Source organism: Coccomyxa subellipsoidea (genome assembly GCF_000258705.1).
Source record: "Coccomyxa subellipsoidea C-169, whole genome shotgun sequence".
NCBI classification, from domain to species: Eukaryota; Viridiplantae; Chlorophyta; class Trebouxiophyceae; family Coccomyxaceae; genus Coccomyxa; species Coccomyxa subellipsoidea.
Window position 1 is genome coordinate 1,638,334 of NW_005178030.1, and position 27,180 is coordinate 1,665,513.

The following is a 27,180-nucleotide window of genomic DNA, read 5'->3' on the forward strand; positions in this document are numbered from 1 at the left end:
GGGGGAATTGCTGCAGCGGCAGGAGAGGACAAGGCCACAGGGATGGTGCAGGCGCTCTTGTGGTGCGCGGCAGCCTCAGCGGCACTCCAGGACAGACAGCGGCAGTCTCACAGAGATTCCTGGATTGCAATATTAGCAGAACTGTCCTATGCGAGAGGTTGCGGACAAGGTGAATGACCTGGAGCCTCCTCGAGATGATCTGGACACGCTTTGTGACTTGGATGATCCGACTCAGCGCTTACGGTGTCTTGACGTGGACTACGGACCTCTGCTGCCAGTTTTGGCTTCGAAGGCATCTTCCCGGGATTAGACACTGCCCAGCGGTGGTAGGATTCCTCCAAGGACAAAAGCTCCGGCAGCAGGCCTTCGAGATCAAAAACTAAATTTTCTGCTCCCGCAAGCTTCAAAGTTTTCAAGCCATCAAAGCTTTCTTGCCCTCCCAAGTTCACAGGTGAGACATCCTTTCACATCTGCTAGCGTTTGGTGTGCAGTTGCATAGTGCACTGAGACGCCCCAGTGGTGCGGGCTCTGGGCGATTGTGCGTTCGGAGAGATTGTTGAAGATATAGAGAATAGTTTTAAGTTATGAGCACCACGCAGCAATGCTAGGAACTGATGCATTTAGAAAAGGGCACTGCTAGGGGGCAGGGCCGCAACGGCCAGTTGGGATCCTTCCTCCGAATGTAGTCCCCGTGTTGCTTCTTAGACTTGTCTGCAAGTGGGTGCTTCTGTTTTGCTTTAGCCAACCACGATGTACACATAGAGTAGCAAAGGCGGGTCTGATTGCTGTATTCCTGTGCGTCGTGTGAGCAGGCTTCCGATACGATGGCTTCCAAAACTCGTGTGGCCGTGTGCCTCCTGTTTGCCATCGCCCTGCTGGCCAGCAGCGCGACCGCCACCGCCACCGCCAACACCGTCGAGGGTGAGACTTGCTTCCTGGAACGATGGGCAGTCGGTATAACACCTAGATGCCGCAGTCATACAACAGCGCCTCACACCGAACTAGCTATTCACCCAAGCCCGCCATGAATTGCTTTCGTTGATTTGTGATCTAGTAAAGCTGACATCGTTCCACATATCCCGAGTCACCTGTCGTGTTTAGCCTTTTCAGTGCTTTGCCCAGTGGACTAACCGGGTGGATGTTTCCGGTGCTGCAGGCGACAACGTCGCTGCTCTCCCAAATATCCTCCCCTTCGTCAATCTCGGCCGCAAGCTCGCGTCTGACGGTGCGTCTTCGCTCGATCTGTCTGCTACTGTGCAAGTCACAGCTGTTGCCAATCAATCATCTTGGAGTCCAGTTCTGGAAAGCCTGTAGGGAGCCTACGGAGGAGGCATTACATTTATTGTTGCCAGGGCATATCCTATTCTGCTTGGATTGCGGAAAATGCTAAGATATAGGACGAGACCTTCAATCATTCGGCATGAGGAGCGCTACTGTGGTGATGCAAGTAGTCAAGTCAGATCGCTCCACCTGCGCTGGATTGCAGCTTGATCACGTTTGCTGTGTGCCTGCAGGTGGCAGCAAGGCTGGCCCTCCTCCCGTGAAGTGCACCTACGCTAAGGGGCCCAAGGGCATCAACAAGGTCTGCACTTGAAACCAGCACTCAGTGGGGTGCAGTGAGCAGCGCTGCCCCCAGAGCAGAGGCCGCCAATTGCCTTAGAATCGTGCAGTGCTGAACAGAAGTCAGATGAACCAAACAGAACCATTTTGAACGCATTCATTGGCCCTGCCGATTGCGGGGTATCCCTTTAGATAGCGCTACCGTAGACGTTTTGTCAGGTGTCTTGTAGAATACAGTCATGTGCTTGGTTTGTGGCACAGGTCGTTTGAGCTTCTTGTAATTCGCTTTCATAGTCTTTACTGGACCAAGACAAATCAATCTGCAATTGTGCACCACCTGTGACATGAGTACCACTTGCATGCACAGAGGCAAGGGGTTCAACCCAGGCACAAAAGTTGGTGACTCATCAAGCCTGGCTTATCAGTACTGGCTTCTTCTTCCAAACATCACAATCATGTGCTCATCTCATCTTCAATATCACATGTTGCTATCTTTGGCGTGCACCTGATGTGAATGTGTCCTCGCATTTAAGGAAACTTGTCTTGAACATACGAAGCACAAGCTCACCTTCCTGCATCCCGCATCACTTACATCGATAACGCTCTTAAGATAGGGATGTGTACTTGCTGTAAAGAAATTAAGAGCACATGCACACGTTCATGGCTCCACTTATGGCCTTCTAGGCAAAGCGATGGGGATTCTTCCACTCGCACAAGCGCAATGAAGAACGCATAAGCATTCAAGCGTGCGATGTGAGACCTTAATGGTTTCGGACGTCATAAGGCTTCAATTCTCGTGCGCGCTGCCCTTTCCACTTGAAATAGTTGCTCTGGCACCTTCAGATCTAGCTTGATCCCCGGCCCTTTGCATCGTGCTGATACAATAAAGAGGCCGGAAGTCCATCGAAGGTGTCTTGCAGGCCCATCCGCGACCTTCCGCCGCCTGGCATATACTTCACGAAGGCTGCCTTTGAGAAGTACTCTTGCCTGGGCCATCAACAGGTGAGAGAAGCACCTTTCTCAGTTCACCCTGCTGCAGACTTGTGTCAGTGCACCCCAGTGCAGACCCTGCTCTAAGCTGTGCTTTCGAGTCTTTGCGTTTCAGAGCGTGGTGTACACAGCACAGAACACGCAAACTCCAGCTCACAGCCCTTATTGTTTTGCAGGAGGATGTTGACCTGCCTGGTGTCCCTGCCTTGGCCAGACACCTGCCCGAGCATTTCCAACCTCTGCCACAGCAGCATGAGGACGAGGATGGGTCATCCGGGCGGGCGTCTCGGGAAGAGCAGCCTGACAGCAGCAGCAGCGCAGAAGCAGCCACCTCCTCGGATGCAGAGCCAGATTCTGATGGCGCAGATGGAAGGCTTGAAGAGGAAAATTCCTTAGTCAACCCACAGCAGCCCAGTGAGGAAGATACTGGCGAGGAGAATGGGGATGCAGCTTCCTCTGAAGCTGGAAGCAGCAGGCTGGATGAGGGGGCCCACGCTATGGATGACATGGGATCACCCCATGTGGAAGAATACAGCAACGGCGGAGAGTCAGCGGAGCTGCCAGATGAGGCACGCGACGATCCGGGCATCACCAGCGAGGACCTCTGGGGCAGTGATGGGGACTCTGAGGGCGGTGGGGGTGACAACGCCGCGCAACAGCTGCATACTAGCGCCGCTCGAGGCAAGCTTTTCCTGGGCCGCCATGCATTTGTCCTTTTCACAGCACCTGCCTTAAAGTGATACTCCTGGTCAGAAGCAGGGTATGCTGTGTTGATGGACCTGTATCTGTTAGGCATGAAAGCACTAATGTACCTGTGAGGGAGTGAAAGTGAGGAGATGGCCTCTTGCCACCTGCTGCAGGTGGGCAGGAGACTGATCTGGACGAGGGCGAAGACAACAGTCCACCCAAGAAGAGGCGGCGCTCACAATCGGAGGTACCAGAAAAAGGCACAGCCAAGGGAGCAAAGGCAGATGGTCTGAAGCAGCAACGTGCAGGAAGACGACAGCGGCCTGCAAGGAAAGCAGGTCTGCCTGCAGGCCACTTGGAGGAGTCAGAAGCACCTGCAGGATATTCAAGGGATCCTGCAGACAGCCTGGAGCAGCCAGGACAGCCGCTAACTGATGAGCCCGCCGTGGCAAGGAGATCACCAGCAAAGGCAGGGAAGCAGAGGGCACGTACAGCCAAAGAGCCTGCTCCAGCGAGTGGCGCAGATGGGCGAGGGAGGAGGCTAACTGCGGCCGACAGCGCTGCGGCTGCCGCGCCAGAGCCTCTGACGGATGTTGCAGCAGCCAACGCAGAGATCATGCGGGCGTTCGGGGGCCTCGGCAGGAATCGTGCTGCTGCCGCGCTCAGCAAAGCACTAGCACCGGCCGGCAGACAAGGCCCGGCAGCTCTCCCAAAGCCGGCTGCAATGCGAGGACCTAAATCAGGCTCTGCTGCAAACCGGCGGCGGGGACAAGATGAGGAACCGCCGCAAGCGCCGAGACCAGGGGTTGCTGCTTCCAACCGGCATGTGCCGGCGTCTGGCCACGGTGACCTGGCGGCTGACGTGGCAGCTGAGTCAGCCGACGCCGGCCGCCGGCGTCCGGCATCTGCAGTTGCCGTTCAGGCAACGCCGCGCAATGCCATAGCGGCTGACTCAGCGCATGCAGCACTAAGCGTGGCAAGTATCAGGAGACAAGCTATTGCTACCGGTGCAGCTGAGGCTGCAGTGGGAGCAGAACCAGCTGACCATGGCACAGCAGAGGGTGATGCGCCAATTGGCTGTCCACCTGGCGTGACACACGCAGCAGGGAACGCAGCGGGACAGCATCCCAGCGCAGCGGAAGCTAAGGGGGCTGCTGCTGCTGCTGCAAAGGACGGCAGCATGTGTGACATGCTCAACCCCAACAACCCCCTCTATGACCCTGCCTTCGCCCTGGAATATGCGCAGATCAGGTGAGCTGCTCTGGTCTCTGCTGTTGTGGCACTGTGCTCAGGCTAGCTACTGTAACTGCGAGGCACCTGGAACCAATTTCAACAAAGTTATCTGAAGAGCCTGACTTGATGCAAATCGTAGAACATCCATGCTGCAAGATGAATGTGGATATGCGTGCAGGCAAAGTTGTTTGCCATGCATGCCTTGAAGTGGTGTTTTTCTCATGTCTCAGGAAGGGACATGAACATTTTTTTGATGATGTTGTTGTGTGTGTTCTCATAGAGATGGTGCCGGGAAGGCGGAGGGCAAGGGGTTTAAGAAGCGGGGCCCGCGCCAAGTCTGGTCCAAGCTGTCGGCCAGAGACCACGCATGGTACCTGGAAAATCTAGGTAATAACAAATCCTTCAACATCTCTTTCCGATGCAATCGCCCCAGCACCAGATTGCAAAAAGCTACAGCTACCTTAGGCAGGAATTTCTGGGCGAGCTGGATGTATATGCTTCAGGCTCTTGAAAGCTGTAAAGGCATTCCTCTCTGGCTGTCACGCCTTTCCAGCCTTGGGTAGCCATTAAATTTCTTGTTTGGTGGCTGCTTGCGTACCAATATCCAGTACTACCGGATGAACGTGCATGGTGTGTTGCGTCACAGTGATTTCCAACAGTGCAGTATAGGCAAGAAATCAGGTTGGGGAAGTCCGTCAGGGGACTCTACGTCAAAGGGGAGGGGAGGTAAACTCACCAAGTTCCCTGGGACCCCTGCCAGATCGACTTGTACCAAAATCGTTGATTTAGAGTCCTTGGCTACTGCTGATGGGAGGGAGTTATGCTGTTGCGCAGGCAGGGCCCTGCAGGGGAAGGAAGCCGAGCGACTGGCAGACCTTGGCCGGCGCGTTGCTGAGGAGCAGCAGCTCTTCCTGAAGGCCATGTGGACTGTGCCGGCCGACGCCGCCGCCACATACAACTACATGGATCCCCGAGCCAATGCCCAACTGCAGGTGACAACTTCTCTCGCTCATTCTTGATTTCTTTTAGGCTTGAAGACAGCACAGCGGCCGGTGAATGGCAGTGGCGGGTAATTATAGGGGTTCTAAACCCATCAGCACATATGTAAGCATCCTGAAATAGCTGCTAAGGTTTTTGTAGATACTCTCATCTCGTCTCGTAGGTGTGGAGCGGGCAACTGCCAATTACTAGAGTGACAGGTGTTCGCTGCTGGCCTCTGGGATCAGAGGTGGTACAGCTCTCCTATCATGCTCCCATGGAATGTATGGACTCTCTAGGTCCAAAGCGGTGCAGCTTGGATATGCACTTTAATGCTCTCATCGCGGTGTGCAGGGACATATGGCAGCCAAGCGGGAAGCTGTGCGGCAGCTGCCACGGCTGTGGTGCCTGAAGAGGTTGCTGGGCCTGGCGGAGGTCACGCCTCAGAAAACAGAGCCGGCCATGGTCCACCTCAGCACAGCGCACACTTCAGGCACCCCTGCCGCTTTCACGCCGCCCCCTGGCAACCTGTACATCAATCTCGATCACCCCTACCTGCGCCAAGCGCCGCAGCAGTCCTCTGCCGAGGTGGCAACCACGCAATCAGGTCAGCAAAAACGCTGCAATGCTCTTTGAAATGTTTTGCACAGTCCTGTCTATAATGATGCAAGCTTGACGTACTGCCCAGCTTACAACAAGGTACACAACCAAGCTTCAAATTTGTCTTTTTCCTTCAACCTCAAATGATACATTCTGCTCTGTCCAGCTGGAACGTTATAGTATCAGCAGCTGGCATCTTCCTGGTGTCTTCATTTTGGGCATCAAGAAGAGTAGTCTTTTGCTGGTACAATATCGTCCCACTGTAGGACCAGGCATATGGCTTACAGCACCCCTTTAATGAGACAGCAGCTCCATGTTCCTCGATCACATCTTCATTTTCTGCCAGGCCTGTCTTTAAGTATTGCCGCTTGCTCTGCACTGCACTGCTCTGCACTTTGATGCCACACCTTGTGTTTATCATGTTCTCTGGGGCCTAAAGGCATACACAAGAATGTCACGAAATAGATCTTTTCTTACTGCACATCTCTGCAAATCTCGAGCCCAAAGTAAGAAGTTGCGCAAACGCAGACAAAGCAGACCAGACTGCATTGCCAAAACTGGCGCTGCATGAGGACGAGTGTGCGGTCGGCCTGGCCGTCAAGAAGCGCGCGGCTGCCGTCATATCCGCGTCGGCATTCTTGGTACTGGCGCGAACGTTCCCTCCTGCGCTGTCCGCCGGCTGGGAGATCCCTGTGGACGTCGTGGCTCTGACTCCAGACCCCAGGCAGGCCACAACTTACTCACCTCCGTCCTCCTCTTCTCTGCTGCTGCTGCCAAATGCTGTCTTAACACCGGGAGTCATTTAGGCGCTGTTCAATGCCACAGTGGCTATCAAGGAAATGCACCGTGGTATTCGTCAGCGTGCGCTGGCAACGGATGTGAATCTGCAGATGCAAGCACACAGACACTGCAGCACTTGTCTGAATGCAGTGTATGCACACGGAGGTGCTGTGTGCATGCGTTCGCGGATGGCTTCCCCTGCCGGAGCCATGCAAAGCAGAACCTTTCAGAAAGCACGCGCACGCAGACTACCTCATCAGATTAGTACGCAGATTACCTCGTCAGATTAGTGATAGAAAGTGAAGGCTGTGTATATTGCGTTGCAGGAGTGGCGAGCCGGGCAGCCAAGGCGTGGGAAGTGCGCCCAGGAGCGTGGTGTGCATAGGAAAGCCGCTGGTGGCCCGAGAATTATCGCGGCGCGCGCAGATGGAGCTGCTCTACCGGCACGCGCTGGCCGCGCACGGCCGTGACACAGTTCTTGCAGCACCGCCGAGCAAGGTGCGCCAAGATTGCGCTGCAGGTTCAAGTGCCATGCACATACATTTATGAAATTTTGCACTTTGGGAAGCTATGACCAGTTTCTGTCACTTCTTGCCCATTTAGAACATTGTTGTAAGTAGGTCAAATGCTGCTGACTGTTTTGCGCGACAATTGAAGATGCTATGTATTACAGGGACAGAACGGGTCTTGGAGGCAGAGCCTGCTGCAGCAGCTCTCACAGGAGATGGGCACAGAACTGGCAGCAGCAGCCGATGGCTCTGCAGCGGCCAACACAGGAGCTGGGCACATCATACCGGCGTCAGCAGCAGACACAGAGGCGATGAGTGAGGGCGGCCTGTCCGCTGACCTGGAAGCTGAGCTGGCTGCTGATGTCAGCGACGGCTCTCCGCTGGCCCGCGCTCATGCTGAGTTGCCCGATCAGGAACGCCCCGGCATGCATGCGCGACAGAGTGGCGTCAGTGCACCCTCACAAGTCAGGTGAGACACATTGCTTCATTTCTGCATGATCATGTTTGTGCCCAGCATGTAGCAGACCCGGACAGCAGGGTGCTAGGTGTTTCTGATGGCAAATACTGTTTTTGTATCTTATTGTAGATTGTACAATCCAGAGATTTTGCTACGATTCAATATATTTGCGCCTGGGTGCAGACATGATTTGTGGCGGCTTGGACAGTTTCGCATAATCTCGCGCGCCAGCGTCCGAGCCTCAATTCCTGCAGGAGACAACAGCAGGGATCCGGTGCCTGTCACGGTGAGTGCTGCAGGAATTTGTATCGACCCACCAGGCATCTTGAAGTGCTTATACAACCCTGAAGGCACTTTTTACAGCAAGCAAATGCTTTGATGCGAAACCTGGCAATATTATCCATGCGTGCATGATTGTCACGGGTCATTTAGAATGCGCATTGTGGCATGGATTTAGGCAGTGGAAGCAGATTGAAGCATGGTAAAGCATGGTAAAGATTTACTCTTTACAGTGCAAAGCTGGACTAGAAATCTTGAAAAAATGCATGCAGGTGGCGGCCAAGATGGAGTATCATGGGGACAAGGCAGAAGATGCAGAGGAGCTGACTGCAGAGGAGCTGTCTCGATGGTGGTCCCAGGCCTTTATGCGCCCAGGCTCATCTCTGCTGGTGAGTCCCCTAGCCCCCCTGACTCTGCTTTCCTGTTGTGGGTGCATTTTGTGTCTTGCATAACTAAGCCTAGGAGCCCCCTGAACACAATAATGCCCCTGGCAAGCGCCTTTCCCTGTGGAACGATATTGTGCTCCTTGCCCTCCACTGCACTTGCCCATATGCCTTCAATCCCCTTCCATGAGGCAATGGTTGGCCACCGTTGCTTTTCCTAGTCCCTCCAAGTCTCCATGCATTTGGTCCAATTGGGAAACAGGTGCATGTTATTAAGTCTCAACGACCCCTCAGGTGACTGTGAGGTCACAAGCATCTCCACTCACATGAAGCTGTTATAGTGAGCTTGGGTTGGTCTACTACTCTCCACGGGGGCATCATCGCACAGATACAATTTTGCCTGATCTGACTATATGCTTGCAGTTGGGTCATGTCAGCGTGCGCAACTCACGGCTGCTACGGAGCGAGTCGTACACTGCGCGCAGCCTGCAGAGCAGCGCAGCTGCCGCCGGGTTCTCTCCTACCTTCCTCTGGCGCCTGCTACAGGTAGTAAGAGTCACAAACATGCAGCAATCATCCTCCTAAGATAGCACGGATCGCACATCATGAGCATGAATATGCCTGCATGGCAAGTTCACTGCCATCAGCGTTCCAGGAAGGCTTGTCCATGTCCTCCGTTTATAGACAGTATATGCACTGCTTCTGGCTGAAAGTTGACCTGGTGCTTGAGCGTCGGTTCTGCAAAGCCTCAGTTTAAAGAGGCCACATGGTCTGCGACACGTTTGTTTGCCGCATGGCTCTTTCTGCATCTTGAAGAGCATCCCTGTGACTTACTGCAGGAGCTGCTGCGCGCGCTGGGCACGATGCGGCCAGGCCGCTACCTGCTGACTCACGCGCCGGGCTCCACCCGCATCTGCATCTTTGCCGCCCTGCCGGACGACCCCGACACAGAACAGGTACCTCAATTTTTGGTGTGAGCAGAGGCCATACGATTCAATCTGATCACCAAAGCCGGATTGTGGTGCTTTAAAACAACAGTGTGAAGTCAGCATTCTTTGGAAGTCGTGCCGGCCACAAATCAGACTTGAGCGCATGCTCTCCATTTTGGTGTCAGGCATAGACAATCCTGGTTTACATGCAAGTTTGCCTCCCACCAGACTATTGGGAGCATTTCTTGTTTACACAGGTCATACTGGCTTGCAGGACTCCTGTTCTTACGAAGCCCCGATGAGCCATGGCAGAGAAATCGTTCCAATGCCTCACCGTCACCCCTCTGCAGCTCCTCCTTCCTGTCACATGAGATATAGAAAGAATCAAGAGATAACGCCCAAGTCCGGAGGCCAATAGAAGTCCTTGCCTCTGAAAAGGCGCGATCCGAGTGGCTTTGACTGCTGCGGCAGGCAGATGCACCGCCGCTGCCGTGTGACACCGGGGCGGCCGGGCCAGGGACGGTGTACGATCTTTGGGCAGCGCACGCCAACAGCGGGGCTGCAGACGAACACCAGGTATTGTCACTGTGCAATACTCTTTGCTTGCAGCTGACTATCCAACTTTGTAATGCCATAGACCACCGCCACAGAGACAGCATGTTGCCGATTGTCAGGTGGCTATCATGGGATATGGCGTTATGCTGAGATTTCCTGTGCCCTTGCCATGCTGAAGTCACCTTTTGACGCGGGTCATTGTGTTGGCATATCAAATGCCGTTAACGCCTGCTTGCTGCTATTTTGTAGGGTTGTCATACAATGTTCTGCATGCAGGTGCCATTTGTGCCCAAGCGTTGGCGGCCAAGCCACGCGGACGTTCCCCAGGTCCCTTACACCTTCGCGCTGAAACCCCCCGCAGCGGCCGGCGGCGGCCGGGGCCGGGGCCGGGGCCGCGGCGGCAGAGACGGCGGCCGGGACGGCGGCGGCCGCAAGCGGCAGCGGCACCGAAAACTCATGCCATCCGCCTGGACAGTTGGTGCGTGCTTTGTTTCTACATCTCTTAAAAGTCTATCTGCTTTTAATTGTAGCTTGTTCGCATGGCATACCGTGCCCTTTGGCAGGACAAGCGTGTAATAATAAAATGTCTATCAGTCCTGCATGCGGTCTGCTCCCTGGAGGTGCTTAGAATGCCTGCACCTTTTGAACAGCCTTTCAGGGTGTGGCGGTGATTGGTCTTGTGGAGGGGGTTTTCGGCACTCCAGGGAAGGTCGCCACTTGGGTACCCTGTCTGCAGTGTGGCGAGCTCCCAGCTCAACTTCTATGAGCGGTGCAAGGCCGCCTTGCACAGCTTGAACATGCTGAGCTGGGGTAGACGAGCATTGCATCACGTGCAGTGTTCTGCTGGTAGCCAATGTGGCTTCCAACCCAATTTGTTGGCTGAAGCCACAAAATTTACAAAGAACAGGACTTCTTAACATTAAATGTGATTCACGCGCTTACATGGACGCCGGTACACCATACAGGCCCATGCTGCACTGCTTGTCTGTACCACCAACTGTGTCTTTTGCAGCTGCCTTGAAGTAAGCTGCACCTGGCAGAGGTAATCAATGTGGCATTTGCCAGAGCTTGTTAGAGAACGCTTTTCAGGATACCGGATAGCGGCTATTGGCAGCTCCAAAGGAGCTACCCCCAGCAGGCAACAAATAGCAGGGTTTTCCCACAGCAGAAGTTTGACATGTCGCACGCGCTGATCTTGTGCCCGTGCGCGCAGGCCAGCGCCCAGACTGGGACGAGGTGGCGCAGCCCGGCGCTGCTGCAGAGGGCGGGAAGGGGTTCTCCACAGCTGACTATGCGCAGCTGCTTGGAGAGGATCTGGCTTAGACGCCCCCTGTACGTATGGCGCACAGCTAGATTCTTTGAACCCGGCTGTCATGTTAATAGCCATTCCTTGCGTGAGAAAGGAAAATTACTCCTGCATTACAAGCAGCCTGCTCTCGCATGCTGACAGATTTTAGACAAACGAATTCCACTAGAACATGTTTCCAGATTAAAGTAGCAGCTTGAATACCTTTCAGGAGGACTTGCAATGGTGTGAACAAAATTTGGTCTCAATCATGCTTGTTGTAATATCATGGTGGCAACTACAGCTCACATTGCAAATTTATGAAGCACGGCTGTCATGTCATTCGTGCTCCTAAACATTGAACGTTGTCAATAAGATACGTACATCTACATTTTCAGAGGTCTTTCTGCCATGTGCTGATTGTCTCTCAATGTAGCTACATAGACCCCGCTGCCAACACTCGGGACTCAGGGTGTAGTTCACAGCACTCCAGCGTGCGCGCACTGCTGCATCTCTGCGCAGCCTTTGAGAAGTTCTGCATGCATGCCTCAGATCTGCATGCCTCCGAGGGCCAAGAGTCTTGCTCCTTAGCGCTGCACGGATGTCCCCGTGTAATAGCCCGGCAGCATGCACAACGCGCAGAGCCGCCTCCGTAGCTGCAAGAATTAAGCAGAAACTTGGCAGGAATCAAGGGGGTGATAATCATTGCTTGCAAGAACTTATATATATTTAGAGGACCTCATTGGCAAGAATGGCCCATGCAGGCTGCCTACTTTGGCGATGGCTGGGCTTCTCCAAGTTTCGAAGGCTGGCCCATCAAACAGAAACAGCAGTCCATTGGCATCGAGGTGAAGATCAGAAAGAAGAATTTCTGCAAGCCCTGTTGCTCGATCGCCTTTTTCGACGTGTTCAAGGATCCAGTGCAACATCTTTCTGTACTATTGATAGTTCCTGGAGCCATAACAGTTGACCAGCTCTTGTGTTTTAGATAATGGCTGATGCCGGTGATGTCAGCCAGTCTGCGAAGACACCAGCAGACTTCCTGAAGAGCATCAAGGGAAAACCGGTTGTGGTGAAGCTAAACTCTGGGGTGGACTACAGAGGTGATCATCATTCTCGAACTTTGGTTTGCGAAATGATGAATCGATGCCAAGGGGAAAGGGTACTCAGCAACAGAGCCTCGCATGTTGCTGTTCAGGGATTTTGGCGTGTCTTGATGGCTACATGAACATCGCTATGGAATCCACAGAGGCAAGTGAACGCACCAATTCTTACAAGTTCGAATTTGTATTTCGGAATGGTGTGATAAGAGCACGTTGAAGCGGAGGCCAAATGCCCCAGTGTTAACAAGTTTCTACTTTTGCATGCAGGAGTATGTCAATGGACAGCTCAAGAACAAGTATGGGGATGCCTTCATTCGTGGGAACAATGGTTAGTGGCCTTCGCAGACTTGGGTGCACTTGCTTGTGGGAATTATACTGCTGGCACAAGCTTTCATTTTCTGAGCCAGTTCTGAAGGTTTGTCTGGTGATCGCAGTCTTGTACATCAGCACAGTCAAGAACTGATGGAACTGATCAAAATCCAGCAGCAGCAGCAGCAGCAGCAGCATGACCTCCTTGCTCAGCCAAGCAAAGGGGCTGCAGCTGGCGTTGCCTCACAGTGTGTCCTGACACAGGAGCTTAGCTGACTTGCTTTCTGCATGAAGGGAGCAGCAATGGGTAAGGCTGATACCATAGGATTTTTCTTATGGCTGAGCAGAACTGAAGGGTGCAGATTGCGTGTGCCACCTGACCGGCGCTTCATCAGCCCAAGGAAATCTATCTGAGGGTGAATGATCATTTTTGGACTGCTGCTGGCCATGCTGTGTATGCCCCACAACAGGCTTGGCAAAGGGACCTATTTAAAATCACAATAGTGCGGCCTTGCCTGGCAGTTTGGAAGTAGTGTACATTGACCGAGTGCGGTGAGGCTTAGTTTAGAAGCATAGAGTGTCATAAAATGTCTTTTGGGCGCAGCCACGCGTTCTAATGTCACATTTGTTACATCAGAAGTCACTTGAAGTGTCAATTTGAAGCTTCCTCGACTTTGTAATTGCTAGCTATATTCTTGCGACAGCAGACAGCAATAAGTAAGCCCACACACGCCTACACCCTATGGGCCTTCCGTTGTTGCAGTCCAAGAAATTCCAGAATGTTATTTGCTTTTTTCCGTCGCAGCCTCCGCACATCCCCACGAGAGAGGGATCCCCTGCAGATCAAGCCAGCACGTCAACAATTAACTTCAAACCCATGGGGAGGCTTGTGATAGACACGGAAGTCTTCCAATTGCAATCGGGCAGTGACTCATCTCATCAAATTGTGACACTCATATATGCCACTTCAGTCCAAAGAGCTGCCACAGTGTGCAATTGCATTCAGGCACGCTGATGTCGGGACGTTCTGCGTTCCTTAGATTGGTCTGTCATTTGTATTTATTATTGTGATTCCTTGTTTAATCATTGGGAGTGAAGGGGAAGTGACGCACGAGCGATACTGGTGGTACACCCACAGGCACGCATAGAATATCGCCATCGCCCCCAACGCCAAGCCTATCAACAGCTTGTACCCCAGCGTCCCCTTCTCAGACGCAGCCAGCTGCGCACAACAAATCATATACTCTTCAGAGCTCCACCTGACATATCCTCTAAAATGCAACCATCAGTAATCCCATTGGTCACCCCTGGCGCCCCCATGCCGGCACTAGTGCAAAAGCAAGTGAACTTGCAGGAAGGTGACAGCCCCATGAGAATAGTTGCACATTAGAGAACACACCTGTACCAACAGGTCCTGCTGCAACTCCAGATCACAAGTGTGCGCAGCACACACACCCTCCACAAACAACCCTGTGCCAAGCAGCACTTCTCAGACCATCATTCACGGCACATTCTTTGCTTTGTTTCGATTCCAGCCGTCCTGAAATTCGGCAGAAGGAATTTGATAGGAGAAGGGTGCTCTGCCTAATCAGTTGGTACAGCAAGATCGCCTGGGAATAGCTCTGGATGTATATTTTCATGCACTGCCGAGAGAAGCGCGCACGGTGAAGCTTGGCAGCAGCCGGGCCGGCATCCGGCGGGAAGCAGGCGGCGGCGAGGTCGCGGCAGCTTTCACGAAGCTGCTCGGCCGCCGACTCCCGGCATGGGGCGTGCGGCGCCAGGGTGGGGTCCCCGGCCTGCTGCGCCCGCAGCTGCCTCGATGTGGGCGTCAGGTTGATTTTGTCGCAGTGCAGCACCTCGCAATAATCCGCCAAGCACACATCCCTTCCCTGCACACCAAGAAGAGATTTCAGTCCACATTATCCGATGCCAGAATAGCACTAATTGGTGCCCCAGAAGTAAGATGTGCACATGGAAATCTGCATATTGCACAGACGCTTCATGCTCAATGCTGGATACACCTTGAAATATCACAATGAGAGTGGGAGCTCTGCAAGGTGTCGATCAAGTCTGCCAAGGAAGAATTACAAAAGCGCTGCTGAAGCTAGGCAGGAGGGAGCTCACCGGGTGTATGTGTATGTGGTGCTTCCTGTCATAGTGCCGCTCCCAAGCCTCCTCGCTGGAGAATCGCTCCTTGCAGAGACTGCAGACAAATCTGTTGCCGCTGGGCCTTCGAACCTTGGCTTGCTCCCGCTGTAAGTGCCTGCCACAGAGAAGCAGCGCTCACTTGAGCACCTGGCACTGCAATGACTGCCCTTCGACATGATCTGGCTGTAATGCAGTAAATCAGCTCAAAGACGGTATCACCAAGGGGTGCCATGCCAGGGAACAAGCAGCTGGGTTCAGTGATGAGTGAATGTCAATAAAGACGGGGCGCACATGTCTCTGCTAGGATGGAGGGCACAGGATTGGGGCAGCCCATATCCCAGCTTGTCAATCTTCGGGAAGATGTACTGTAGCAAAGCACATGGACATTTACAATCTATCTTACATTCAAGCTTCTGATCTTCCAAGGTATGAAGGGCGCCACACTCCTTTCAGCTGCCCAGCTTGGCAAGGTGGAAAAGGAAGTCCACAAGGAATTCCACTAGAGACTTTCATTTTTGTAAGACATACCTTGTGAAGCACATATCGTGTATGCTTGCTGCGTTCGACGCTACACATTTTCTGGCCCTCGGCCAAAGTAGATGTGCAGATTAAAAGCAGTGCAAAGCACGTTGTTAGTCTTTTGCCATCCATTACTTATGGTAAGACGAGGTGTGTATTTACGTAAGTTTTCTGACCGAATGCCTATGATCGAAACCGTTCATCGGGCGAATTGGGAGGCCTAGATCGCAAATGATCTGAGAGTTGTGCTTTGGCCCTTTCTCAATGTCACAAGGAGAGATTGCCGGGAACCAAATTCTGCTTGCCTACAGTGCCTCTAAATGATAGGAACTGTTGGATTGACCCTGAATGGTAGAAAGCTGGCCTTCAACCTGTGCAAAGACGAAAACGACGAATTATGGGTTTAAGGCTCTCCCAAGTTGTCCTAAATTCTGGCACCGGCACCGTTTCATTCCCACTGCACATATATGTGTGTTTGCGAAAGTAATGCTCTGGAGGAACATAGCTAAAAGTGCAATCAAATTGATTGCAGTACATACACGAAAGGAATCTTGAATCATTATGGATCGTTCATACCAGGCTGAAAATGCCCGTTCTCGTCCGCTCCCGGAAGCAAAGCTGCCTTGGGCGTCACCAGTAGTGGGTTGGGTGACCACCTGCGAACCCGACGTGACGATCTGTCCTTTTGCCACTTTTACTGTTTGCTTGCAATTTCTTCGTTGTTGGCCTGAGCCTAATGAGATCAAAGCTCTGCGAGCGTTGCCAGACGATTTATGGAAATGAAATCTGAATGGCGCTGTCCCCGGTTCAAGTCTCATGCGGAGCTGCCATCTTTTTGACTTCTGCGCAGGCCAGTGCAAGAGCAGCATGCGCGTGGCATCAATGGTCAACAAGGACCACCAAGACCAGCTGACCAGCCATAGCACACTGGCAGAGCTTCTGACGCAAAAATTACCACGTGGTGGCCGGGCCGTCAAGACATTCCCCGCCGCCCCGGGCCGGCGGGGCCGGCGGCCGCCCCGGTCGCGGCGGCGAGCACTTGTATTTAGGAGGACTATTTACAGCAGTCTCCAGCACAGTTCCCCAAAGCGCAAATGTGGAGAAGCTGGAGAAGCTCGTCAATATATTTGATTTCACAAGGTAATCTCCGCAAAAAGGGGTTCTATGTCGCCTATAATTTGAACCGGCGACCTTTCCGCTTATACTCAGCATCTCATGTTGCAAAAATATTGTTTCTTGGATGATTTTTTGATCCCAGCAAGGAGCAGACAGTAGAGCACTGAAGAAGCCCAAGCATAATAGAAGAGCAGCAAAAGTACAGATCGTCACGTCGGGTTCGCAGGTGGTCACCCAACCCACTACTGGTGACGCCCAAGGCAGCTTTGCTTCCGGGAGCGGACGAGAACGGGCATTTTCAGCCTGGTATGAACGATCCATGCCACTGATTTGTTCCTTTTGTACGAGTACTCTAGACATAATCCAAAGATATACTTCTATGTCTGTCAGAAACACCATACTAGGTTCATACCCTCTCTTCCAGAAGTTTTGTGTGGTATGGCCGCAGCCTTGCTCTGCGGGCTGGGTGTTCTGGGCTGGGCACCGAGTGATGACCTCAACAGATGCAAGCCAGGCACCAGAGGCACGCAGATCAACCCGAAGATTGCCTCCTCACGGCCGATGCGTGTACATGCGCTTTGGCTCTGCCGGAATTGGGACCGATGCTCGTCATATTAGGTGTATGCCGTCTCTTGCTGCCGGGCTTCGGATGCCACATGCCGCCAAGCTCAGGGCCGGGGATTTCTGCTTATCGTACATTGTCGATGCGTGAAAGGGGAATATAAGGAAGACAACAACGCCCTAGAGAGAAGACAATATGCCCTGTTGCTGGGAACAACCAGTCGAGGGATCTGGCGATCTGCAACTTCAATCACATATTTGTGAGCAAGGTCTTCGCGCATAGTTCTTCTGTGCACATGGTGTGAATACCATATGTTGAATCCAGAAGCTGGCTTTTTCTTTTCCAAAGAGCAGCTTGGTTTGCGCACATATTATCGCTGCAGAACAGCACCTCGCACTGGCAGCTCGTTCTCCAAAACAGGGATTATGGTTTGAATGGAAAAGGGATCAATGCCATCTAGAGCCACAAATGGGCCTGTCACTGCTGGTGCAGTACCCAGACAAGGTTCAGCCCATGCAAAGATTCCCAGCTGACAAGGAATTTGCAAGGCGCGACACAAGTAGCTACAGACTGTTCCACACCCCTAGGCCCCAGCTGCAGCTCTCTCAGCTGTAGAGCTTATATGCCTTGCGCTTGCTTGCAAAGCTGCGCCTGACAGCCTCCACGCTGGCAGCAGAGGCGAAGCTGGTCGGCACCTCCTACTCTAGCCATGCCAAGCAGCCTGACATGATCATGAAAGATGTATGGCCTGGCCACTGGCAAAATGCTGGGCCCCATCATGTAACAACAAAATGACTGCAGGTGTTTCCAGCTGGTCAATATTACCCGCCTCCCAGATATTATAATCCACCTAAACCTGAATCCATCATCAGGATTTGTCTCTTGCAGAACGAGAGCACAGCCACAGCTTTGTGCTAGCGCTATGGTTCAGTACTTTGGATGGATGCAAAGCTTCACCCTGAATGGTTTCAAGACATGTCAAGCTCACAGAATTCTTCTGAATACAATCACATCACCATGTGCACAAATGGGTAGCAAGCTTTGCAGGATATGGAGGCTGTACTAACGTCATAGATTTCTGCATTCCCCTTTCTCTATTGTCCTTGTACCAAGTTGCCGCTTGATACACCATCAACGGCATGCCAAGCTATGCGAGTTGCGGAGCACAGACACTTCAGAGTCATGCTCAACAATTAGTAGCGGGAGGAGGCATTAACCATGCACTCCAATGCCTTGCGCGTGCGCAAGCAGCTGGGCCAACACTTGTACTGCAACCTTTGCCACCAATGGCCTTCTGAAAAGCATGTTAGCAACAATCCGGACCTATTGTACAACTTGTCTTGAAGACTTTGCTTAGACCCCACTAGCCTGCATTGGCCGCCAAGACCTCAGTCCCTCTCCCTGGAGCCCAAAATAATAATCATCTCACAGTAACAAGCCTGCCAAAAGCTTGTTGCGATTGCACCATATGTTGTCCTGACCCGAGCACTGTAAAAACAAAACCAAGGGTACTCAGGAAATCTGCACCAGCAGGCTCAGGCTTGCAAAAGACTGTTCACTAGCTGCCATTGGCAAGACCAACATGCCAGGCATCTCACACTGACAAGTTTTGCAGCTGCCACTAGCTTGTTGAGCTTGTTGTACTGTCCCTCAGCATTGTGAAAACAGGTTGCATGACAGTCAGCAAATCTGCGCACGGAGGCTCAAGACTGTTCACTGGCTGCCATTGGCGAGGCCGTTAGCCCGGCTGGAGGAGCCTCCACCATTAGATGCAGGGGGAAGGTAGCCCTTCCAGCCGACCCCATTCATGTTCCAGGCCACGCGGCCGTGCAGCTGCTCTGTGCAGATCTCCTCCGAGCATGTGCACCTGTGAGGGCATAGCAGGAGATGTTAAATTTTTGCAAGCACAGGGTTTATCACAGCTCTTGGGCACACTCCGTGAGCTCTTTCGAGCGCAAGTTTTGCAGCCTGCAGTGTTCAAGGTGAGTGCATTGGGTAGCAGGAACTGCAGGGTATGGCCATCAGCTTCCACCCAAGTCTCAATTGTTTGTTCAGAGGTGGATGCGCTGGGGTGATTACGCACCATGAGTAGTTGGAATCGTTGCTGGCCGATTTGATGACCCTCTCCAGGGGGTTGTAATTGCCATGGGGCGAGTTGGGGTTGTCAGGCATCTGAATCTGGTCGCAACAGACAAAGTGGTGGCTGCCTGCAGTGCGCACAATCACCTGGTCTTTGACCACTTGATAAGGCATATACTGTACCTCCTAAAATCTTAGTCGTCAGTGGTGGTCCACAGTTCTTAGGACAATGTAAGCACAGAAAAGGTCCAGCCCTTATCGGGGTTGAATTGAACCGTAAATATGTCAGCTTTCTCGTCCAAACAAAGAAGTCAGAAATATCTCGCAGGTGCGCAGCTATGCCCTTCCCCAGGGTGAATAAATCTGCACAGGCTTACCGTCTGCAGGGAAGCAGTGTTGTGTCAAGGGAGAAGCCAGATCCAATGTTCCACAAGGCTGGGGTGGCGATGGTGCTGCTTGAGCCGTGTGTAGCATGCCGCTCTGCAGCAATGCTGCACTCAGCACCGCAGCAGTGGCACTTGCGATGGCAATCCTTCTCATGGCCATTGTTCCAAACCCACAAAAGGAGTGACTTCACAGGTGCACCCGAGGTAATGATCAGACCTCCAGTGATGGTCGAAGTCTTGGCAGTCGGAAGTTGCTTGCAAGATACAGTAGATATGATTTGTCGTCAGGCTTCTTGCACACAATGACACGACAGAACTTGTGCAGAGGAGAAGCAGCCTAGATACGCTTGGAAGCTGGTGCAGAAGCGAGAAAGAAATGCATGACAAGGAAAGCATGTCCTGGATGTCTTCCTAAGTGCCTTAGTACATGATAACTTTCTAATGCCATTCTTTCTTTATTTAAAATAAGATACGAGTTACAAGGGTATATATTAGTCTCTCAGGAATTCCTTTCGAAAGCAAATTTTTTTTCACTGCTGCGCAAAGAAAGACTCGCTTATCGCGAAATTTTCAATTCTTGGTACAACAGCAAGCTGCACAAGCAGCGCTGCAAATAATGGTTTTAAACTACCGTATACTGAACCACGCTTCAAAGGTACTGCGCTACGTGATTACTGCATGTTTCAACCGAGGGGGAGAGCCTTTATGAGGCTTCCAACACCATGAACGTTCACTGCAGTATACAGCAACAGTGCGCAATGTCAACGCCCGTGCAACGTTGGAGCCTGCATCTGTTCTCATCTGTTCTTCCGCTGCTGCTGCACTGCATACCGCGCAAAATTGCCCACCCCAAACGCGTATGCTGCGTAGCACCAGCCTGCAGTGCACAGATTTTTCTCAGCGCTGCGGTCTGACACGGAATAATTCTCAACAAGTACCATGCACCCTGTTCCATCACTCCTCTGCTATTTGAGTAGCTCGTCTGCGCACGCAGGTACTCTTGCACTCCCCACGCAAGACATGGCACTGAAAGCACAGAGCAACACAGGACAGTACAGCAACACATTTTGTTGCTCAGGCACCTTGGCACCATATATGACGGCTGACAGATTTATACGCTTGCGCACGCCTCAATGGTATGGAATAGAAGCAGCGCAAAATGGAAGCATGTTCAGAGATCTTGCAGCCACAGCAACAGCGCACATGCCTGGTGGGGCAATCCGGACCCTTGAATGTGATGGGGTCCAGAGATAGGCAAACAGTCTGAGCATTGTGCAGTACAGGGGAGACGGAAAGGGAGATATTGAGGGGTTGCTGCAACGCCCCTAACCCTAACGGCAGAAACAAGCGTAATGATAATAATGAGCGTAATCTAGGGGCCAGACTTGCAGCGTACCTGCCCAGAGGACCACGCCCAAATAGTCTGGCCGGTCGTAGTGCCACCAGCCCAGAACATTCACAATCACGCTCTCTGACAACGGAGCTCCCACAGCCAGCAGCGCCCCAAGGATGATGCCCGTGCGGGTGCCATCAAACGCCGCCCAGTTTGCGGTGGCCGCTAGTGCCAGGATCGCCGATATCTGCATTGCGCGCACAAGATGGTGACATCAGCTTCAGTGGACATGCTGAGATGGCCCCGGTGGTTGGGTGAGGGTTTCCCTTTGTTGATGCTCTCGTCACATGTGTCAAGTGAACCTGAGTTCTTCCTTGATCCGGAACTTTGTACCGGCTCTGTGAGCGTGAGATGTTCCGCGAAAAGAAGTCACTTTCTTAAACAAGTGTTAATTGTTGACTTTAGCTCATCCAGCATCCCTGATAAGCATCAAAGGGTGGTCTTAGTAAGAATCTACAAATTGGCACCCATCTGATGACCAGTTGCCCATTATTGTATGAACGAATAATAGCCTGCCTGAACACGTACAGTAAGGGTGGATCAGCAGTGAACCTACCGTCAGCAGTACTGAAGTGCAGCATCCATGCAAGCAAATAAAAGCAGATGGCATACAAATGACCTGGCTCGGTCTGTACAGAGTGTGCAACTTGCGGGCATGTGACAGCACCTGCCAGTGGGGCACGTTGTTGAGGTAAAGGACGTCGCTGAGGATGAACATGGCGGCCAGGGAGGCCCAGAGCAGAGCCACAGAGCGCAGGTTGGACGCCTTGTCGCTGGCAGAGCTGACAGCCTCGTCATCAAAGTAGCTGTCGAGCAGCGGGTACAGGTATCCGTAAAGGACCCAGATGGGCGCCAGGACCAGAGGCACCAGGCCTGACTGATAGAATGGGCCCACTTTGAAGGGCAGCACATCGTACACCTGCGAGCATGTGAGATTTGTAATTCGGTAAAATCCCATATCAATGCTTTCAGCTGCTGCATGCTGGGCTGCTGGCAATACCTGCAGATTCAAAAGGGTCATTGTGGCAGTGCGTCTAGGTGCTGCATGCTGGGGTGGGCACTGGTGAGAGGTTAAATAGATCAAGGGGCTGCACGCGCAGGCGCTCAGACAGAATTGCCTTCTGGTGCCTTCTGATGGCTAACGCAATGGCTGGATGTAACAGACTTGTTCAAACACTCATGCATGATTGCAGGCATTGGACAGGTGCTCCACTACTGAGGCAATTTCCTCTATGCAGCTTCTGACCTCACGCCTGGATCATGCACAAGTGCTTCGGGAGATACACAGGCACAAGACAGAAGGATGTCTTTTGCAGGCCCCTACCGGCAGGAAGCCGTTGTTGTGGGTCACTTGGAAGGCAGTGCCAAAGGTGATTCCCACGAGGAAGCAGGTTCCCAGAAGCTCAGGGATGGACACGCCACTGCGCTCCAGGGCTTGCTGGGCCTCATAGAGGTCTGCAATTATGCCATTCTGCTTGGCTGCCTGTGCAGTCTCCTTTGCCTTCGACTTGGCCTTCTCCGCGACGCCCTGGCGCTGCGCCTGCATCAGGATCGTCCCTGGCCGACCTGCCCGCCTGGTGCTGGTGTTGGTGGACGCAAGCTGTCGACCGGGTAGTTGTGGGCGTGCCTGTCCAACGACCTGAGCACCCTGAACCAGCGCGCGGGGGCGTCTCAGATCAACTCAGAACATGAAGTTCTACCTGTGTGATGGCTGGGAGCCCCCAAAACGATGCAGGGTCGGGAAAAGACTTGATGCATGTCCCGCATGGGGACACACAACTTTGGCATGGGACGACGTGATCAGAGATCAGTCCGCCCATACAGTATCCTTATGTAGTGATAGTGAAATCTTATTAAAACACTGAGTAAATCCAAGGTCCTTACCTTGGAGGCCGAAGCAGCGTGACGCGAGGTGCCAATCGTGGTGCTCGATGAAGCAGGAGCCCGCATCACGCCAGATCCACCGACGCGCAACGCCTCACAATAAAGTCCAGACTTTATACTGTTTTCCTTGCGTGCTTTCTATTTCGGCTTGCAGAATGACAGCTCAAATGTAGCAGCTTGCAATGAGACTCCGAATATTGGCTGACGTCACAGCCCAAAAATAGCGCCCAAGGGATGATTGTTCCAGCTACCGATGAACGAGATACTCAATTTTTCACGGAACTTCATCATCCTGACATCGATTCATTGCCATGTTGAACCAGCAGCGATTATTGACGAAGTCAGTCCTGCACGGAGTTGGGTGCAGGACAAATTCACTGTTGTGCGGGCGACGTAGTCGCCCAGAATTCAATACTCGCTCGCCTTCACAACAGATTTCGCATCAAAAGCAGCCTTTTACAGTACAAGCACAGCAGTCGACCCTCCCACGTCAAGAGCAGAAGCAGACGATGTCGCAGACCCGGTCCGCCGGATCAAATGGCTCGGTGGATCCACGTAGCAAGCATTTCTGGACTACCAGGGACATGCCCCCGCAGGACGGCAAGGTGGTGATCGTGACTGGGGCGTCCAGTGGGATGGGATGGTACTGCGCACAAGCACTGGCTGAGCACGGAGCGCACGTCATCATTGCTGCCCGAAGCCTGGACAGATGCCAGACCGCAGCTAAGCTCATCGAGGTGCTGATCGATACCTTTCACCTTGAATCATCAGAATTCATGTTGCAATGCGATACAATATCGAGCAGGTATGGACAGGAAGTGCCAAGAGATTGAAGGATTGTCTACTGCACACGCAGGAGACTGGAGTGCGCGGCAAAGTGGATGCAATGCACCTAGACCTCTCCTCTTTCAGGTGCGAACAATTCATGACCTCCAATATGCCCAGCATCCCGGCCAATGTTTGTGTGTGGCACATGACAGCACAATATTGTGCTCAGACCTGCTATCGCTTCAGCCAAGCCGACAGCACCAGCTGAGCACATTGCACTCAATCGCATGTCTACGCGCTTATATGACCAGGACTAGTAGAATCGCTTTGCTTCCGCTCGTGCATTTGTGCTCCTGCCATGCGCGCAGGTCGATCGTGAACTTTGCGAACGAGTTCAAGGCAAGGAACCTGCCGCTCCATACGCTGGTGAACAACGCCGGGGTGTTTCTGGTGCCTTTCGACCACACGCAGGAGGGCTTTGAGACCACCGTGGGCATCAACTACTTTGGCGGCTTCCTGCTCACCCACCTGCTCATGGACAAGCTCAAGGAGACGGGGCCTGGTGCCAGGCGAGTTCAAACTTGCACTCGGTTACAAAAAATGGGGAATACACATATTTAGATTAAAGCAAAGCAAAGCAGTTGCAGATGATAAGTTCTCGCTGCTATGATGCATGCAATATCCGGTGATCTTTATGTGGCCTTGCCAAAGTGATCCTCATAGGCACATGTTGTAAATGAGACTGTTGTGTCAAAGGGTCAATTAGTCCAGGACATACCAGTCAGTGATGCGTGCAGTCACACTGCTGACGCTTGATCAAGGGCACTGCTTGCCCGAATTTACTGTCACCTGATTCGTTTAGACGAAACACTGGTGAAACATTCTTTATGGACCTGCAGGGTGGTGTCCATGGCGTCACTATTTGAGCTGCTGGGCAGCGTCAACTGGAGCGACCTGGAGGGCAAGTCTGCCAAGGAGAGTGGCCTCTTCGAGTACAGCAGCTCTAAGATCGAGGTCATCATGTTTGTCCGCGAGCTCAACAAGCGCCTCAGGGTGAGCCTCACTGCTTTTCTCATCCTGCTTCCTTGGCACATCTGAAGCAAGGACGTGTCCTAAGTATGAAGATGACTGCATCCTCCTTTACTGTGATAGCGCATGTGAAACAGAGATGTGATGCAGATATGCTAGATTACTTGTGGTTCATGCCACGGCCTGAGAGCTACTCGTGGAAGTACTGTCCCAGAATCTTATGCAATCAGTGGAAAGTGCATGCGAGGTATACACAACTGCTAGAGGACCGTGTTTAACCTCCACCTTTGCCATCACACACACTTGCACGCTTTTTGATGGGGAATCAAGTTTGGGCATTGCCGGATTGTCATTTCTACGGGTCACACACAAGGGTGCTGCAGGATTGGCCTTGTCAACGTTTTCCTTTCACGCTTATGTGATGGATCTGGAAGGGTGCCACAGCTCACAATCCTGCCTCTTGCACCCAACACTGCTCGGTCTTCAGTATGTGCAGACTGCAGCCCTCTGCGCAGGGCTCTAGCACGGCATCAGTACTCTTCACATACCGCCAGCAAGCATGAATTGATCGCGAAGAAATTTTTATGATTGGCGCGTGTCACATACCTCACTTGCCGGAGGGTGGTTCAGCATCTGAGCACCACGCCCATGGTTGATTGTGTCCTTGGATTTGTTTGAGTCCAACACACTTCTTTGGATATGATTTTAGCAACCTTTAATGCAGCTTCCTCAATGCACCTTGACTCGTGGCAGGAAATGCCCCGGCATAATGATAATGATGGCGATGTCCTCGGTACTTATCATCGGCTCTTGTTGCGGCGCAGGGCAGTGGTGTGGAGGTGTTTGCGTCGCAACCGGGCCTGGTGCAGACGCAGCTCAACATGCGCAAGCTGGACCACGGCAAACTCACAGCAAATTTGGTTGACCTGGCCACGCGCGTCTACGGCCAGCGCGCTGACAAGGCCTCCCTCTGCCTCCAGCGGCCCGCCTCAGACCCCACCGTCGATGGTGCGCGACCCCTGCCATCTCCCTTATGATACATGATGTCCTGTCTAGGGTTTGTATGCATGATTGATTGTCCCAAGTAGATGCGTCTCTAGTAAACGTGCATGTCGACCTCCATCGGTGTGCTGCACTCTCACAAAGTATTGCATGTTTTGAACACCCCACTGTCGACGGTGTGCGCCCCCTGCTGGTTTGTGGGTTTTTCTAAATATTTCGGAATGTGGCTTTGGCAATCATGCAGCTGCTTTCCTGTACGGTGTCACTGCACATTTCTCCAGTGCATGTGCAAACCCCACAATAGACAGCTGTTGGATTGCTGTGGCTGCTTCTCACATCTACATGTGGGTGGCCCCCCGCATCTGTTGAGAGTGCTTGCAATGGTGCTGGGCCTGGGGGTCTCAGGGGTGAGGCACACCATCAACAGTGCTAAATTCCACCAATTTGATTTACAGCAGCGTGCTGTGATGGGTACGATTTGCCGATAGCATGTGCGCACGCAGGCTACGGGGGCTCCTACTTCAGCCCGCCCTGGCTGTGGTTGCTGGCCATCAACCTAGACCACGCAGGCATGCGCGAGCCGGGCAACTCCCTGGCGCGCGACGAGGCGGCCTGGGCGCGGCTGTACAACCAAACGCTGCTCATCGTCAATTCCAAGCTGCAGGAGAAGAATCTGCCCACCATTGAGTCCGTTTAAGTGTGCCTTGTGTGTGCACCCGCAGAGCATATTCAGACAGTTTGCCCATGTAGCTTGTGGCCAAAGTGTTGAAAAACAAGAAGATTTGATGGTATTAAAGACAGAACAATTTGCTTTCAGATTTTTAACAAGTGCAGAGAGGAGGTCCAACTGATCGTTGGCGGACAAGGTCACAGGTCAGTGAGCGGTTGCATTTTGGCAAGTACGAGGTGCCTTATCTCATGTCTGGCGCTGAGCACCCAGCAGATTGGCAATTCTGCTTTTGCTGGAATATTCAGCAGCGTCCAGAGTAGTTCTTGCTGTTATTGTAAACATGTGGTGATGAACAGCAATTGTTGGAAGTTGCAATACTTTTGCCAAGAGGAAGACTTTGTTTCATTCGATTTGAACGGCCAGTATGACGAACTATATGATGGATGTTTCCTCCACCAAGCAATCCAAGGAGTCAAGATGAGGAGACACAGACAAAGAGTCATTGTGTTCTGCGAGTGGGACACTGTTTTACAAGGTGCCCACATGCAGAGTGTTCTGATGCAGACTTCTGTCACAGTATACATACGGTATCTATCCCAATGTGTGTGTTTTAACAGTCTGCTCTTTGAAAAGATTTCAACCTGCTTTTGCTTTCAACGTGGGCATTATCACCAACTGCTTCCAAGCACAGCAAGCGCATGGTCCAGTTTGCGTATCACAGATGCCACGAGGACATTCTGTGCGTGCAGCACACCTCTCCACCAGGTCTCCAGTGTCCGCCTGGCGTCCAATCTAGGCTCCCATGCCCGCAGCACATCCTGGTCATCTTGGGCACTGAGCTCTGCTTGCACAAGCGCCGTTGCCGACTCTCCTTTGACATGCATGCTGGATTCATGCATATTCGTTGCTTGTTGCGCTGCTCATTATTCCAGTACGCATTCATGTGTACTTGAGGGCCTCAAATTGAGATTGAGCTGGTCCTGATGT

At 52.5% G+C, this 27,180-nt stretch overlaps 6 protein-coding genes across 6 annotated transcripts; 3 read left to right on the top strand and 3 right to left on the bottom strand.

Annotated features, from left to right (window-relative positions):
* The first annotated feature begins 368 nt into the window (after nucleotides 1-368).
* Nucleotides 369-1,860, top strand: COCSUDRAFT_33844 (hypothetical protein). Its single transcript, XM_005645764.1, has 4 exons — nucleotides 369-451; nucleotides 813-921; nucleotides 1,157-1,225; nucleotides 1,515-1,860. Exons 2-4 carry the CDS (start codon nucleotides 825-827, stop codon nucleotides 1,592-1,594), a joined length of 246 nt encoding a protein of 81 aa, XP_005645821.1. The 5' UTR covers nucleotides 369-451; nucleotides 813-824; the 3' UTR covers nucleotides 1,595-1,860.
* A 10,226-nt stretch (nucleotides 1,861-12,086) lies between these two features.
* COCSUDRAFT_54180 lies at nucleotides 12,087-13,333 on the top strand. The gene is made up of 4 exons (XM_005645765.1): nucleotides 12,087-12,328; nucleotides 12,424-12,476; nucleotides 12,596-12,656; nucleotides 12,763-13,333. The coding sequence occupies exons 1-4, from the start codon at nucleotides 12,217-12,219 to the stop codon at nucleotides 12,789-12,791; spliced, it is 255 nt and encodes an 84-aa protein (XP_005645822.1). The 5' UTR covers nucleotides 12,087-12,216; the 3' UTR covers nucleotides 12,792-13,333.
* A 37-nt stretch (nucleotides 13,334-13,370) lies between these two features.
* On the bottom strand, nucleotides 13,371-15,327 carry COCSUDRAFT_57182 (hypothetical protein; the record flags this gene model as incomplete). The annotated part of the gene is made up of 6 exons (XM_005645766.1): nucleotides 13,371-13,473; nucleotides 13,750-13,859; nucleotides 14,037-14,107; nucleotides 14,301-14,526; nucleotides 14,762-14,900; nucleotides 15,314-15,327. The coding sequence occupies 6 exons, from the start codon at nucleotides 15,325-15,327 to the stop codon at nucleotides 13,371-13,373; spliced, it is 663 nt and encodes a 220-aa protein (XP_005645823.1).
* Nucleotides 15,328-18,695: 3,368 nt separating this feature from the next.
* COCSUDRAFT_43576 (hypothetical protein) lies at nucleotides 18,696-19,607 on the bottom strand (the record flags this gene model as incomplete). The annotated part of the gene is made up of 3 exons (XM_005645767.1): nucleotides 18,696-18,849; nucleotides 19,066-19,189; nucleotides 19,439-19,607. 3 exons carry the CDS (start codon nucleotides 19,605-19,607, stop codon nucleotides 18,696-18,698), a joined length of 447 nt encoding a protein of 148 aa, XP_005645824.1.
* A 637-nt stretch (nucleotides 19,608-20,244) lies between these two features.
* Nucleotides 20,245-22,386, bottom strand: COCSUDRAFT_43577 (hypothetical protein; the record flags this gene model as incomplete). The annotated part of the gene is made up of 4 exons (XM_005645768.1): nucleotides 20,245-20,324; nucleotides 20,844-21,027; nucleotides 21,508-21,759; nucleotides 22,165-22,386. The coding sequence occupies 4 exons, from the start codon at nucleotides 22,384-22,386 to the stop codon at nucleotides 20,245-20,247; spliced, it is 738 nt and encodes a 245-aa protein (XP_005645825.1).
* An 847-nt stretch (nucleotides 22,387-23,233) lies between these two features.
* On the top strand, nucleotides 23,234-26,220 carry COCSUDRAFT_57185 (NAD(P)-binding protein; the record flags this gene model as incomplete). Its single annotated transcript, XM_005645769.1, has 6 exons — nucleotides 23,234-23,461; nucleotides 23,581-23,636; nucleotides 23,861-24,082; nucleotides 24,392-24,545; nucleotides 25,346-25,529; nucleotides 26,027-26,220. The coding sequence occupies 6 exons, from the start codon at nucleotides 23,234-23,236 to the stop codon at nucleotides 26,218-26,220; spliced, it is 1,038 nt and encodes a 345-aa protein (XP_005645826.1).
* Between the last annotated feature and the right edge of the window lie 960 nt (nucleotides 26,221-27,180).